This window comes from Gossypium raimondii, chromosome 3 (genome assembly GCF_025698545.1).
Source record: "Gossypium raimondii isolate GPD5lz chromosome 3, ASM2569854v1, whole genome shotgun sequence".
Lineage (NCBI taxonomy): Eukaryota > Viridiplantae > Streptophyta > Magnoliopsida > Malvales > Malvaceae > Gossypium > Gossypium raimondii.
Genome location: NC_068567.1, coordinates 4,716,019 through 4,731,579, shown reverse-complemented (window position 1 = coordinate 4,731,579; position 15,561 = coordinate 4,716,019). Strand labels below are relative to the sequence as shown.

The 15,561-nt window shown below is 31.4% G+C and overlaps 2 protein-coding genes across 2 annotated transcripts; both read left to right on the top strand.

Moving 5' to 3' along the window:
• Positions 1 to 6,159: 6,159 nt before the first annotated feature.
• On the top strand, positions 6,160 to 6,685 carry LOC105796715 (uncharacterized protein At4g14450, chloroplastic). The gene has a single exon (XM_012626505.2). The coding sequence runs from the start codon at positions 6,225 to 6,227 to the stop codon at positions 6,540 to 6,542; it is 318 nt and encodes a 105-aa protein (XP_012481959.1). The 5' UTR covers positions 6,160 to 6,224; the 3' UTR covers positions 6,543 to 6,685.
• A 6,704-nt stretch (positions 6,686 to 13,389) lies between these two features.
• LOC105796711 (protein PSK SIMULATOR 1) lies at positions 13,390 to 15,561 on the top strand. The gene has a single exon (XM_012626502.2). The coding sequence runs from the start codon at positions 13,583 to 13,585 to the stop codon at positions 15,371 to 15,373; it is 1,791 nt and encodes a 596-aa protein (XP_012481956.1). The 5' UTR covers positions 13,390 to 13,582; the 3' UTR covers positions 15,374 to 15,561.

Below are 15,561 nucleotides of genomic sequence, written 5' to 3'. Positions count from 1 at the left end.
CGCTAAAGACCCAAGCATTAGCGGCGCTTCCTCAAAAACGCCGCTAAAGACACAAGCATTAGAGGCGCTTCCTCAAAAACGCCGCTAAAGACCCAATCATTAGCGGCGATTCTTCAAAAACGCCGCTAAAGACCCAAGCATTAGCGGCGCTTTTTCAAAAACGCCGCTAAAACCCTGAGCATTAGTGGCGCTTCTGAAAAAACGCCGCTAAAGTCCCAAAAACTCACAAAAACGACGTCCTTGGGCTTAGGCTTTTGCGACGCTTTTTGGAAAACGCCGCTAATGCTCATTTTTAGCGGCGTTTTTAGAAAAACGCCACTAACACTCGATCTTTAGCGGGGTTTTTTTAGAAGCGCCACTAAAGATTGATTTTTAGCGGTGTTTTTTTATCCAAATGCCACTAAAAACGCCGCTAAAAGTCTGTTTTGGTGTAGTGGATGTGATTAGCAATGTACCGACATTAATTATATTATACGTGTAAAATATATACACATATAAGAACATAGACCTCTTTTAGATGTATTAGAAGTATATATTAACATCTAATTTTTCAAATATCAAATAAATATGTCCAAGAAAAAAAAAAGTATCAAATAAATGAAAATAATAGAAAAATATATGTTTTTAGTATAATAATGATTCAAATCCGCACTATTTAGGATAGATAAACACACGATTAATAAATCACAACCCGAGATTCATAAAATATACATTATTATAATTAAACTATTTTAATCAAGATTTTCATTTTGCATAAAAAAATGAAAATGACCGTAAGACTTAGAGTGATTCTATCGGTTTGAGTAAATATAAAGAAATGCCATTCTTCCCACTCTTTAAGACTAAAAGGAGGTTAACTAAATTCCAAGTTTAGGATCAACTCCTATATTTATGAGTTGAACAAAATGATAATAAGAAAATAAAAAATAAAATGCAAATTACTTGATATATAATTTAGGAGAGATTCACTTATAATATTAGACTTAAATTGATATATATTACACTTTTCATGATTTTTTATTAATATTTAAAATTTTAATTGTTAATTTTATGGTAAAGCATAAGAATAGTCGATTAGTGTTCGGTTTGTTTTATTTTGGTCATTCAATTATTAATTTTTTTCGCTTTTAATAACTCAATTTTTCAAATCAAATATTTTATTCACTTTTCATTGAGTTGTTGACGGAAGTCTAATGTGGCCTTTGTTTTATTGGCCTAATAACAAATATAGCCCTACAATATTTACACATTCTATCAATCGATTCTAAATATAAAAATTCAACAAATTTAGCCCTCAATGTTTACAAGATTTATCATTATAGTCCTAATTTTAAAAAAATTAGAAATTTTAAAAAATAAATTTAAGATCAAATTGATAGAATGCATAAACATAGAAAGACTAAATTTGTCATTAGGCCAATAAAAAAAAGCAACCCTAGATAATGAAAAAATATTAGGCCAATAAATTTGTTATTGAACTGTTTTTACTAAATTAACAATAATAGTGGCTAAAATATTTAATTTTGAACAATTAAGTGATTAAATTAAAAATTAATAATTAAGTGACTAAATTAAAATAAATCAAGTTTGTAATTATTTTTTTCATAAGGACCTAATATTCTTTAAATAAAAGCTATTTTTATTTTTAATTTATTTTATAGATTTAGTATTGAAGATGAATAATTAATTCTTTGTATACATTAATATTGAGGAAGTACTTTTACAAACAACTGTTGGTTATATATTTGAATCTCGCCAATAAATAGGAATGAGATTTAATAAGAATATAAAAGTCAATTATATGAAACAAATTTCCAATTTCGTCAAATCCATGGAAATATACCGAGATGAAACTTATAGATGATGACGGCATAGATACAATTATCGCACTTTATTGCTCGACTAGAACATGAACACTAAACCAGTTGAGTTTGTGAATGTGGAGCATGTTCAAGATGTCACGATACAACGTTGCTAATACTGTTGAACCACAATTATACGAATGGGCAGCTTGCAAATCAAAAAATAGTGGCAAGTACACCATGTGGACTTTATTATTATTTTTGTCCAGCATAAGTACCCCTTATCAGTTGCAGTATATATGCCTGAGCAGCGCACATCTTGTCCATTCAGTGGCACTACTTGGTAAGGTTTCAAAATTTTCTTTTAACCAGGAAAATTTCAAACTTGTAAACCTAGCTTCACCATCACTGAGCGAACGTCCAAGCAACTGATAGCAAAGCGTTGCAGGTTTGAACACTTTACTTTAACCCGTGAGCACATCATCCTCAACTGGAAGCTCGAGTTGCAATGCAACATATTCCAGGGTGATGGTGCACTCCCGACATGAAAAATAAAATATGTGGGTCTTCGAGCGCCATCTCTCAACCAAGGTGGATATTAAGTTAACCATCAACTCAAACATCCGAATCAATGCCGCTGTTCCAAATTTGACGGCATCCAAGTATGGAGAAATACGTTTGTCCGGCCGGTAGCTTGGATTGTGGACACATGCCCTCAACATGTGGCATCACACTATCTATATTAAATTACTAACGAAACCCTATTTTTAAAATCGACTTTTCATTTTTTTTAAAAACAAAAATGGGAGTCGCCACCAATCCTTTTTATGAGGTGTGATCGGATCACCTCGTAATTTGATCACTTTAATAAAAGGTTTGATTTACTAAAATAATGATTTTTTGGTCTACGAAATTCAAGAAATGGTTTCGAGAGTCGGTTACGCACGAGGAAGGATTAGCACCCTCGTTACGCCCAAAATTGGTACCTAATTGATTACTTGATGTCTTAATTTCGAAAATTGAAAATTCGAAGAGATTTTAAAATGCGATCCCTTCGTATTAAGATATTTTAATAGAAAAGGCTTTATTCTGAATTAATAGAAACCCTAGGGTTTCTGGCGCTCCTGAAAAGTTCAGTTTTTCTTTAGGGGGCTATCGGGCTTTAGGTTATTGATTTGGGCTGTTTGGGCCTGATTTTTTTTTTGTAAATGGACTTTAGGACTGTTAATTTTTATTTTTATTTTTATTTTCTGTTTAGGGCCCGGACAAAATCGGGCCCTTACAATTACCACATTATTTAAATTTTTCCGATTAAATAAAAAATGACCCACATTGTCTCATCCATGCTCTCAAAGATTATCCTACTACTAGGGCCATCCTTACCCTTGGTGGTTTAGATGGTAGTCCCCTCAACAAAGATTACCTCTACTATATTGATTGGCTCGAAGATGTTATGCGTATTTTGGATAAAAAAGTTGTTGAAGACTTTATAATGATGCTTTGGAACAGTTGGAATAACCGAAACAATTTTGTGTTTTGTGGGAAGGAAGATAAAGCTTGGGTCATTTGGGATAGGGCTAGAACGCATTGTCATGATTTTTGGATCCATAATTTGGTCAACAATTCGGTGCTTCCATTAACTCCTGCTATTAAAAAATGGGAAAAGCCATTGTGCGAGTCTATGAAGACTAATATTGATGCTACTGTCTTCAACAACAAAACAAGTTTTGGAGTGATTATCCATGACTCCGATGGTTTTGTCCTTGGTGGGGGTGGTGGCTTCAAAGATGAGGAAATGACAATGGAATGGACGGAGTTATATGCATTCGAGGAGGGCCTTAAGCTTGTACGTTCTTTGATTATTGCTAACGCCATTTTCGAAACTGATTGTGCCAGCCTCATGAATAGGTTCAAGAAACGTAAAGATGATATTACTAATATTGGCCATTGCATTAAGAAGACCTATAAAACTTTGGAGATGTTTACTACTGTTGATGGTGGGCCAATCGTAGCTGCAATAACGTTGCGGACTTTATGTGCAAATATGCTATTCTAAATAATTGTAATATCTTGTTTGGTATGAATTATCTAAGGAAATCCATGATATTGTAATTCGTGATTCTTTTAATTGAGTTTTGACCTCTGAGTTTTTTTGTCAAAAAAATAAATAAATTTTTTTACCAGCACATTAATCATCGTTGTTGTGTGATTGATTGCTTTGATTAGAGAACTCATTTCGATATGATCTGCACAAATAAAATTGAATAAACATATCATTTTAAATAATTAATCACCAATTAAACAAAAAATTTTAAAATAATCGATATGGTCATATACGCATAATAAAATATTCTTGCAGTTGAAATCTATATTTATTAAAAATTATAGAAATATCAACCTAACTAATCTAGTTTAATAGAAATTACAAACATAAAAATAACAATATAAACATATATTTTTTGGTAGAAAATAAATAGCAACTTATTATATGATTACAACCACTGGTTTCATTACAAAAAAAGCTTTATTACAATCCTCTAACAAAATGTCCTTCACTACATTTCAAGGAGCAACAAATGATTGTAAACTAGCAAGACGAGTGGTTATTTTAGCCAAGCAATCCGTAGCTTCATTCTGAGATCTCGGCACATGTCGTAATCAAATTTCCCATTCTTAGCGCATCATTTCATGAATCAACCGTAATTCTACCATTTTACTACTAAAAAAACCATACATTCTTTTTTTCACCACAGAAATCCAACTCAAACTATTCTTTTTACAAATAAAAATATAATCTTTAAACATCACATATTAAATATTAAGAAAAATATTAATAATATATACTTAAAACTATCATAATCTATCCCAAAAAACTACAACACATAACAAAATTTTCACAAACAATCTTAAATATTAAATATTAAATATTAATAATTATTTAATAAACAAACATATAATATACAAACTACATTAAAAAAACATACCTTAATTTTATCACTCTCTCCCTACAACTTCTACACAAGTAATTTCTCCCCCCAAACACTAACACAAAACAGCCCACACAATTTTTTTTTTCTTAAACTCCCTATGGAGGTGTTGAGGCAAGGAGAGACCATTGCCTCATTTACAAAGGAGAGGAAAAAAAAAGTAATTAATGTCTCGATACAATTGAAGCATCAATCACCCATTTTCTTTTTTTAATCCGTAATTTTTTTAATTAATATTTTTTAAAATTTTGATCGATATTGCTTGACACATCGACAACATTATTAAATTTCTTTTTTGTTTTTCTCTGTTAATATACTCATATTTTTACAAGTATTTTCGAAAAATGTAAATTAGTATTACTTAACAGGGTAGCGACACAAAATTTTTCTTTTAAACACATGATTGAGCTATGATTATCAAAAAGAGAAGATGATGCCACCGATCTATCAAGCAACACAGACGAACATGGCTGAAAATAGCTTATTTTTGTAAATAATTTATCTCAACCTATTTTCATAATTAATTAATTTTTTATATTATTTATATAAAAAAGCGTCAAAACCCAATGGCGTGTACACTGGCCTTACACGGCTTATAGTTGCGGCCCCGTAGCCGAAGTCGACAAGCCGGTTTTATTTTTTATATTTAGTAGGTCAATTGAGGCGTGTTTTCCGACTTTGGAGGTGGAATGGCTTCACAATATTTTATTCGGCTCAGCCTTTATTTGTTTGTTTTCTTAAAATATTTTTTTACTTAAAATTATTTTTGAGAATTTTTTCGACTTTTAATTTTAAAAAAAATTATAAAATGATCATTAAATTATTTAAAAAAATTTATTTAAGTCATTGAGCAGTTAAGTTTTTTTTTTAAAAATCCAGCTAACAAGTTCTAAACAACGATTCGACAATTAATATATTGGATTAGTACCCATCAACAAGTGTAAGAATTTACTTTAAATCCAAGCTGATCAGACGATCAGTGTCAGATACTAAAGAAAAAAACTGTTTGAATTTTAACTTACAAATTCATAATGTTCAAAGTTATTTGATGAAAAAAATTAAATTGTAAAAGAAAATGAGAAAAAGAAATTTTAATTGATATAAACATTATAAACAAATAAAGACATATAGCATTAATTTTAACAGGTTAATGACATAAAAAAATAAATATTTTTTAATTAAATTTCTAGAATTCTTCGAAAAGCGGTCAAAGTCAAATAGTTCCCTATAATTTCGTAAATATGCACAGCTGTTAGCTGTAAAAGCCAAGCCAATAAGCTGACAGCTGTGCCAACCCTTTCCACGTGCGCTCCACACGCTTTCCCCTCCCTATATAAATCCCCCAACCCAATCAATACACTTCCATATTTTCTCAAAAAATAATTTCCTTTTCCTCTCAAATAAATCACAAAAACACTCAGATTTCACCTCATACATGTCAACAGCACCGAGAAAAAGCTCCGCCGTCGACGGCTCCGATCGGCGGCAACCTAGTCGACTTCAACGGTGTTCTCCGGCTTCTATACGGATCAGTCCGGTTTCGAACTGGAACGTTGCGATCCCTCTCTTATCACCGGTCCCTCCTTCGCCTCCCTCGATTGATCTGGGGATGACTGAGAAAAGAGAAGAGCTACCGCGAAAAGAGCAGCAGCGGCAAAAGCAGACAACGGAGCGTCAGAAGCGTGTTTTTGCGATGTGGCAACATCCAGCGGCTCCGTTTTGTTACGAACCGGCGCCGTTTGTGCCGGTTTAGATGTAAACAAAGAAATGTTGTTAGATGTAACGGCGTGTGTTGAGCTTGTTATTCTATTTTGGTTTTGTTCAACGTACACGCCATTAATATTTGTTTATTTGTTCATGTTAATAATTTGACAAAAACATCCACATTTCAATGGATCATCTTCCCTCACCTCCTTTAAACTGCTAAAGATATCACATCTACCATTTCGTGAATGATGGAATAGTAGAAGCTTTTGATGAAGCACAAGGTGGTGCGACCACATTACAATTATAACCTAGTCATATAGGCTTAGATGCAGAGCATGAACTTTGTTTGGGTTTAGATTATCCTGTCCAACCACATCACCTTATTTCTTCCTTTATTAATCAATTTCAATTTAATTAACAAATTATCAAAAATTTATTGTCTTCAATGTGTTTCGTTATCGTGAGTAGTGATCGAACTCTCAATCACGTGGTTAAGAGAAAAAATGAAACCACTATATCACACCTCATGGTATTTATATCTTTTTTGTATTTTGATAAATTATGCACATTTTAAGAATCATGGGATTTGAACTCAAATCATCAATGTAAGGGCCTAATTTTGCACGGGCCCTAAATAGAAACCCAAAATAAAATAAAAATAGAAATAAAAATATAAATTAAAGTCCAAGAAAAATTACAAGCCCAAACTAACAAAAACCCTAGCCTAAACTAAAATTTCAAAATGCTGAAAACCCTAGCCTCCAGCGCCGCACCCTCTTTTCATGCGCCGTCGTCACCTCGCCAGCGGTTTCATCACATATCCAAAATAAGTCAATAAAATTATCAGTATCCTAAAAAGAAAAAGTTAAAAATTACTTATTCATGTCAAGATTTCGTACATTTATTTGTTTCAGAAAAGACATTCTTGAAGAAGCTAAAACTCATATCCAAAATATTCTTTTAATTTTTAAAATTTTAATATAATTTAAATAATAATTACAATTTTACAAATTCAACTAATCAAATTAAGTCTTAAATAAGAATAAATTTGAATCTAATTTCATCCAACTCCATGTGTGAGTAAATGTACTTTGTAACTTACAATAGGGTTAATGTTGAATTTGGCTCAATCAAGTAGTATTTAGTAAGATGGAGAATAATATTTTCCTAAAAATAAATTATTATTGGAAAGCAATTTTTGTTTGGGTTTATCAATTCCTTTAAAGTGTAGACCCAAAAGGCCATTATTATCCCATTTTTCTATTAACTACATGTCTCGCCCATCTTTTCATTAGGTTTCTTGCCAATTGGGGTTTTTAATATTTCTCTTAGAATTAATTTACTCTTAATAATTATGAGCTCCATAATTATTTTTACTTGAAATCCTTAGAAAACACATTTGCAGATAGTATGGTTAAGATGATTCGTGATAGACGACCAGGTTTAAGATTGTTTGAGGATCCTCCTTTGAAGGTCTAACTTTTTTTGAGCATGTATTTTTTTTTTAATTTTCACCAAATATATATATATTAAACATTTTTATCATACAATTTTTTTTCATTTGATCTCTTTCACATGAGTATCAATTAATTGGATTCATTTTTCAGTTTAATTTTCAAGAGTCTCTTACTTGTTGAGCTAATTATTTTAGGTTTAATCAAATCAGTCTTATTTCATTTTACAATAATTTTGAGGTTTTGAATTTGAATATGTTTAGGAATATAATATCTTTGGATTCAAGTGTTAGAAGATTTATAAGTAATTTGAAATTTGTATTAAAAAACTTATTTTGGCTTTAGGTTTTCTATATCTATTCAACTTTTCATTTAATATTGAAGATTTATCTAGTATTTAAAAGAGTTCCGACAAAAATATTAAATTTGAAAAACATATTTAGACAAAAATAAATACTTACCGAGTCAATAGTTAGATAAAATATTGTGTCTTGGTCCGATCCGTTTTACTATTTGAGATATAGTCAAAAGAGTTGGTAGAAATCAATAGCTCATTTTATATAAAAATTTAGACAAATTTGTTTATGCGTTAAGACAAAAAATCGAACTCAACCTAACTTAATAGTCGACTTAGTTTATTTTTTGGTATTGAAATTTATTTTTAAAATTTGTTCTCTGTCTCTATATTTAAAAGTTAAAATTAAGTTTTCCAATTGTTTTGATATTTAAAATTTTAGTCCAATCATTAAAATCGTAAGTAATTTCTATCAAAATTTGTCAATTTGACATGTTGATTAAATGTCTTCATATGATTAACAGAAAATAAACATGCTAAGTTGATAAATTTTAAAAATAAGAAAATTGAATTTCTAACTTTTAAGTACATGAACTAAATCTTAAATTTTGTAAAGTTGAGAGATTAATAGCTTATTTTAACCTATTTTCAATTAACATTTTCTTTTTCTCGTTGTTGTCTTATTTTGGCTGGAAAAATTTTCAAACCTAAACCTGGGATAAAATGTATACATAAAGAAAGGGTTTAATTATGAATAATCTTTTTATTTTCATTTGTAAAAATTTAGGGTGGGTTTGAATGGACAGTGTGTTTACCTTTTGTTAATGTAAAAACAGTAGTGACGGTGAGATTAGATACTATTAACCATCGTACTTAATCTAATTGGACACTACTGGTAACATTGCAAGTTAAATTGTTTACCAGAAAGTCAATACTTTAACCATTCAAGTTAAATTGGACTAGTTTATCAATTTTCGTAAAGTAAGAAACTCAATTTTGAGAAAATTAATGAGAAGAAGGAAATTCATAATTAAACCTAAAGAAAGTAACAATTTCCCGCGTTATCAAAACTTTTGCCAAAAGATTTGTTGGTGATGGAAGAAAACTTTGATTGATTGCTAAAGAAGTTGTTTACACTTTGATGACTTTTGATAATTATGAATCCAATTATCCAATTCCTTAATCAATCAATCAAATTAGTCAAAAAGATGATGAGGTTATTCTAATCTTTATCTTTTCTTATAAAGATAAACACTAAAAAACAATGCCACCCCCCCCCCCCCATGAAAGTGCCACTCTACGTATGTCATTTCCATCAAAAGCAACCCAGTTGTGTAATACATAAAGTAGTTTTTGTAACCTTCGACCCAATATAATATGATGCATTTATATGATAAGATTTAAATTCAAGACATACGATTAATATTTGGTATATGAAATTTTGATATTTTTATATATGATTTTTATCATGTGGGTTATATCATGTTTTGATGTATATTTTAGAAATTTTCCAATGACTAATTATTTCTCACCCATAAAATTTGAGTCCAACCTCAAAGCTATTGGGAAAATTTGGAGAGAGAATGTGAGCATCAACCAACCCCTTTTGCTTGCTGATTTCTCCTTGCAATGTAACTTATCCTGAACAGCTAATGGATGGGCAAATTGTCATGATGAGCACTTTAATTTTTTGAAATTACACTTTGGTTGTCCACTAATTGACCTATTTATTTCACTTACATTTTTCTTTTGGGTGAAAAGATAGAAAATTCAAAAGAAACAAGCTCCTAAAGGGATCTTAATCTTAGACTTCTGTTATGAAGACAATTATGTTTTGGTAAGGAGAAAATTTTGGGCCCAATCACATCATGTCGTTATAACTTTTCTCCAATTAAATTAAATTTGTTAATAAAATATAAATCAATGAATTAAATCATTTTTATAAAAATATTATATTCTTTAAGGATGACTTTATATTTATTTAATTTAAATTAATAAGAATTGAATTGAAAACGAAAGTAAAAGAAACATCAGAAAATTATTGAGTGTTTTGAGCCCACAACATGATCAGTTAAAATTTTGTTTCCCAACTCTATCGAAAATTTTGTAGGGTTTATAAAATGAGAATGCCTCAAAATGTTTGAAAAGATAAAACTATAAATCTCAAATTATTTATCGAGGACTCAAAAAGTGGTTGCAACAATTGGAAGTAGACTTTTTCTTGAATCAAATTTAAATTCTGAAATTATTATTGTACATGAAGATTACTTTTCACTCAAAACCATAAAATGGACGAGAACATGAAACGTCATATTATTAGTAGTCATATGTTTGTTGGAACAAACATTGGATCTTTTCATAGATGTTATCTATTTATGTCCCCAAAATGAAAATCTGTGGGTTTGTCCTTTTGCAGACTGGTGTTGAAAGATCATAAGCTGGTAGCATTGCCATGACTCAGTTCTTTTGTTTCTTTTTGTTGAAGTGGAATTGGAATTTGAAGTGAGAACCCCATCTTCAAGCCTTTCCTTTTGTCACTATTTTATTGTTTACTTGACCTGTTTTTATTAAGGGTGGCCAACCCATGTGGCTAGTTTTTCATCCAACAACCTCTTTCCTTTTTGTTTGATTACTACGAGTTGCGTTTGAAAGAAGGGATAAATAACTAATTGAGGCCTAAATTTGATAAGGGTCTAAGCTTTTTTTGGTCAGGCACTAAATTTGGAAATTGTTTCTACACTGAGGCTTGAATTTCTTTTGTCCAAATTAACCTTGAAAGCCCTAAAATTCAAGCCCCCATGTAAAAAAATTGTCAAGTTCAAACCCTAATGTGAGAACAATTTCTAAATTCAATGACTAATTTGGATAAAAAAAGTCTAAGCTCCAACATGGAAACGGTTACTTAGTTCATACCCCAATATGGGAACAATTGTCAAATTTAGGATCTAACTTAAATAAAAATAATTCGGGCCCAATGTACAGACCCCAAAATAGTGATTTAACCCTTCAACTTTTGTTATATTATTTTGCTTCATTGAAAAAGATAATTACTACCGTTTGGAGTTTTCTATTTAAAAGAAGTCATAATTTAAAAATAGAAATTTTAGATTTCTTACCCAACTCGAATTAAAATTTTACTAGAAAAATTATTATTAAAAATATTTTAATAACATGAATCATTTAGATAAAATTCCAAGTACAATCCAAATAGATTTAGGTAAGAGATTTGGAATTGTTGTTCTGCCACCATACCTAACCCAACTTAGCTAATAGAGGATTCAATGTAAAGATTAAAATAGTTTCATATATTGTCTTAATTATTTATATGAATAATATTTTAACGATTCAATCGTTATATTTTATGATATATTTATATAGATTATGTATGTCAAATTTGATGTAAATTTAAATTTCTAATTAATTGTTTTATATAAAATAAAATCAAACATTGAATATATATTTATATATAGAGTGTTTTAAATTGATGTAATAGAGGCATTGGATTAGTTTGAGAATTTACGTACATAATATATATAATTATATTGATAAATTTAACATCAAATCGTTAAAATAATAATCATATAAACAATTACAAAAATATATAAACCTACGTTAATTTTTACATGAATTCCTCTTATTTGACCAAATATTTGTTGGATTTAGAAGTTAGACCTAAATGGTGTAACGAATGCACATTTCAAAGTTTTAAACTTGCAAGTGTAATAATTAAACCAACATTTTACCTTCTTTAGGATGGAACTCTTTTGATTGGAATTTGTTGGGAAAAAGTTTAAAACATGTAACCTTTGACTTGAAATTAAAGGGGTTAACATTGTATCGGTAGATTTGTTTTGTTTTGGTATGTTTTAGTGTATCGTCTCAGGTTTATTGTTATTTTTTTTATATTTGAGTTAATTGCAGATATTTCTAAATTTTGAAATTTATTTTAATTATCTTTTCAAACTATCTATCTTATACTAATCTGATCCTCCCATTATTAAAATTGTTAATTTAATTGTTAGTGATGACAACGGAGTGGGACCAAGGCTTCAAAGAGTGTCATTGTGTAGTCGATTATATATGCTCTTTTTGATACAATACTTAAAACTATCCATAGTCTCTCCTCAACTCATAAATAGGAGGATAATGCGTTTCAACGCACTCGAACCCACGTCTTCTTGCATTGACAATAATATCGATGCAATCGAGCTAATACTCGACCAATTACTCTACATATTTAAAATTCCCAATTTGCAAAGCAATTTGCCCACTTTGGAAATGCTTTATTCCCCTTGGAGAAGGTATAGGAAATTAATAAACGTTTTATTTTTGGGACCATTTTTTTTTTCTCCCCAAACCCTCCCAACTGACAGTCTAGCAACATCTAATGCATTCTCTCCTTCACACAAACATTCATACATGAAAGCTTTATGGTGTATGTGTGAAAAGTGTGAAATATTTGGGTTGGAAACTAAGTCAAACTACTTTCTAAATATGTTGGTTTGGGTGGGTTTGGGTTGCTTCTCTTTTTTGACAAATAAGAAGAAAAAAAAATTGGGTCAAAACCACTTGATATATTAGTACTAATGAGGTCTCACCTTTTAGGTGGTGATATCAACCACAATATAAGTGAACCTTCAAATGTAATGAATGCCATTAATGTACATCTCAATTAGTAATATCCTAGTGCTAGCACAAATTTTTTGTCTTGTTTAATATAGAAATTAAATAAAAATGTCCATCTCAATTAGCAAACTCTACATTTGATGTCCATTATATTATGTTTATAGGATGGTTGGATAAGAAAGTTAAATTCAAATAATATTAAAAAAAAGAAATTTTTTGATACCATATTTGAATTAGATTTCAACAAATCGAGTAAATTTGCTCAAGTTGATTTAATTCAATCTATATTAATTTATCGATTGAATCTTAGTTTAATTGATATTGATATGGTTACCAATGTAGGAGGATGTGGGTTCGAATCTGCTGAACCGCTTTATCCTTCTAATCAAGATTTGGGAAGAGATTATGAGTAATTTTATAATGTTATTTATTTATAAATCATAATTATGTTGATTAATTAAAAAAAGGGTTAAAATTAAAAGAGAGATGAATAGCCAATGGCAAAACATTTTCAAAGCTCTCATAGACAACATTCAAATACCACCATCCCTTCTTTTTTCAAACACTCACGCCTCTCTCCTTTCTAATTTTCAACCCAAAAGAAATAAAATGAACTCGAAAGGATTGTCTTCTTCTTTAGGGAAACCCCATTTTTAAAAAATAAGGAGATTTTCAGTTTCAGCTGTTGAGACCCCAAAAGGCAAAGAAGCAATGGTAGCAGAAACTTGGATACATAAACTGGGAAGCCAGGTAAGTTCCAATCTTAAACATGCTTTTCTTCTCGACCCTTCTTCCAAGAAAAAGAACACCCAAAACAACCCAACATCCAAAAAGCATGAAACTGTCGGTATCTTGTCTTTTGAAGTTGCCAATGTCATGTCCAAAACTATTCATCTCCACAAATCCCTGTCTGAACCCGAGGTTTCTAAGCTCAAATTCGAGATCTTAAACTCCCAAGGCATTTCCAATTTGATTTCTTCTGATGAGAATTACCTTCTCTCCCTTGTTTTAGCTGAAAAGCTCGATGAGTTAAACAAGGTTGCCAATGTTGTCTCTAGACTAGGCAAAAAATGTAATGAACCTGCTTTAACAGGTTTTGAACATGTTTATGGAGATGTAATTAATGGGGTTATTGATGTTAGAGAGTTAGGATTTTTAGTCAAAGATATGGATGGAATGGTTAAGAAAATGGAAAGCTATGTTAATTCCACTGCTAATTTGTATAATGAAATGGAGGTTTTGAATGAATTAGAACAGGGTTCTAAGAAGTTTCAAGCAAACCCTCATGAGGAAAGTAAGAGAGCTTTTGAGCAAAAATTGATTTGGCAGAAACAAGATGTTAGGCATCTTAAAAATGTTTCACTTTGGAACCAAACGTTTGATAAGGTTGTTGAGTTGTTGGTTAGGACTGTTTGTACTGTTTTTGCTAGGATTCTTGTTGTTTTTGGGGAGTCTTCTTTGAGAAAGGATAGTGAATTTGGGAGGGTTAATGGTGGTTTTCGTGATCGAGACGACGTCGTTGTTTCGAGGCATTTGAAACGGGTTCTTAGTAAGAGTAGTAGTGTTGGGAGTGTTCAGCCTGGGAATGTGACGGAGAAACGGGGAGTGACTTTGAAGCATAGGGGGATTGATTCTCGAAAGGGTGAGTTCGGGTTGTTTGGAGTTGAGGATTTCGGTTTTGCTTGTGGGACTAGTCCTGGGAGGTTTTTCACTGATTGCCTTAGTTTGAATTGTTCAGTTTCAAGGTACGGGGACAACGGCAATGATGATGGTAACGTTGGTTGTGATAATCGAAGTAGCCAGATTTCGGGATGTTGTAGTGTTGCAAATGATGGGCCGAAGAGAGAGCGGCAGAATAGCTCCCCTTTTCTTCAGTCCCAATGTAGTGTTCTTTTGAATGAAAACCAGAGACAATCCAAGTTTGGTGTGTTGAATAATGCACAATTTGGTCCTAAAAGTAGGTTAGCAGTATATGCTTCACCCTCCACTGTGGGAGGTTCTGCTCTTGCCTTGCATTACGCGAATGTAGTAATCGTCATTGAGAAGTTGCTGCGGTACCCTCATTTGGTCGGCGAAGAAGCTCGAGACGATCTGTATCAGATGTTGCCAACAAGTCTGAGACTGTCTCTGAGGACTAATCTCAAGTCCTATGTCAAGAGCTTGGCGATATACGATGCTCCATTGGCTCACGATTGGAAAGAAACTCTCGACGGGATATTACATTGGCTTGCCCCAATGGCACATAACATGATCCGATGGCAAAGCGAGCGGAATTTCGAGCAGCAACAAATTGTTACTCGGACGAACGTTCTTCTCCTCCAAACATTATATTTTGCAGATAGGGAAAAGATCGAAGCAGCTATCTGTGAGCTTCTTGTTGGGTTGAATTACATATGCCGTTACGAGCAGCAGCAAAACGCCTTGTTGGATTGTGCAAGCAGTTTCGATTTCGAGGACTGCATGGAATGGCAGATGAAATATGGAAATTTGTACATTGATTAATTACGAAGTTCGAATATTACAAATACATGTAGAGATTTGTAGCCTATTTTTCTTGACCCTCGTAGTTCAACAAGATGTTAATATCTCAGTTACGCATGGAAAGGCTTTCCCTGTAATCAAAGCTTGAAGTAGATTAATGTATCCACTTTTGAAGGTATGGGAAATCTTTACTTCTTTAGTATATATAA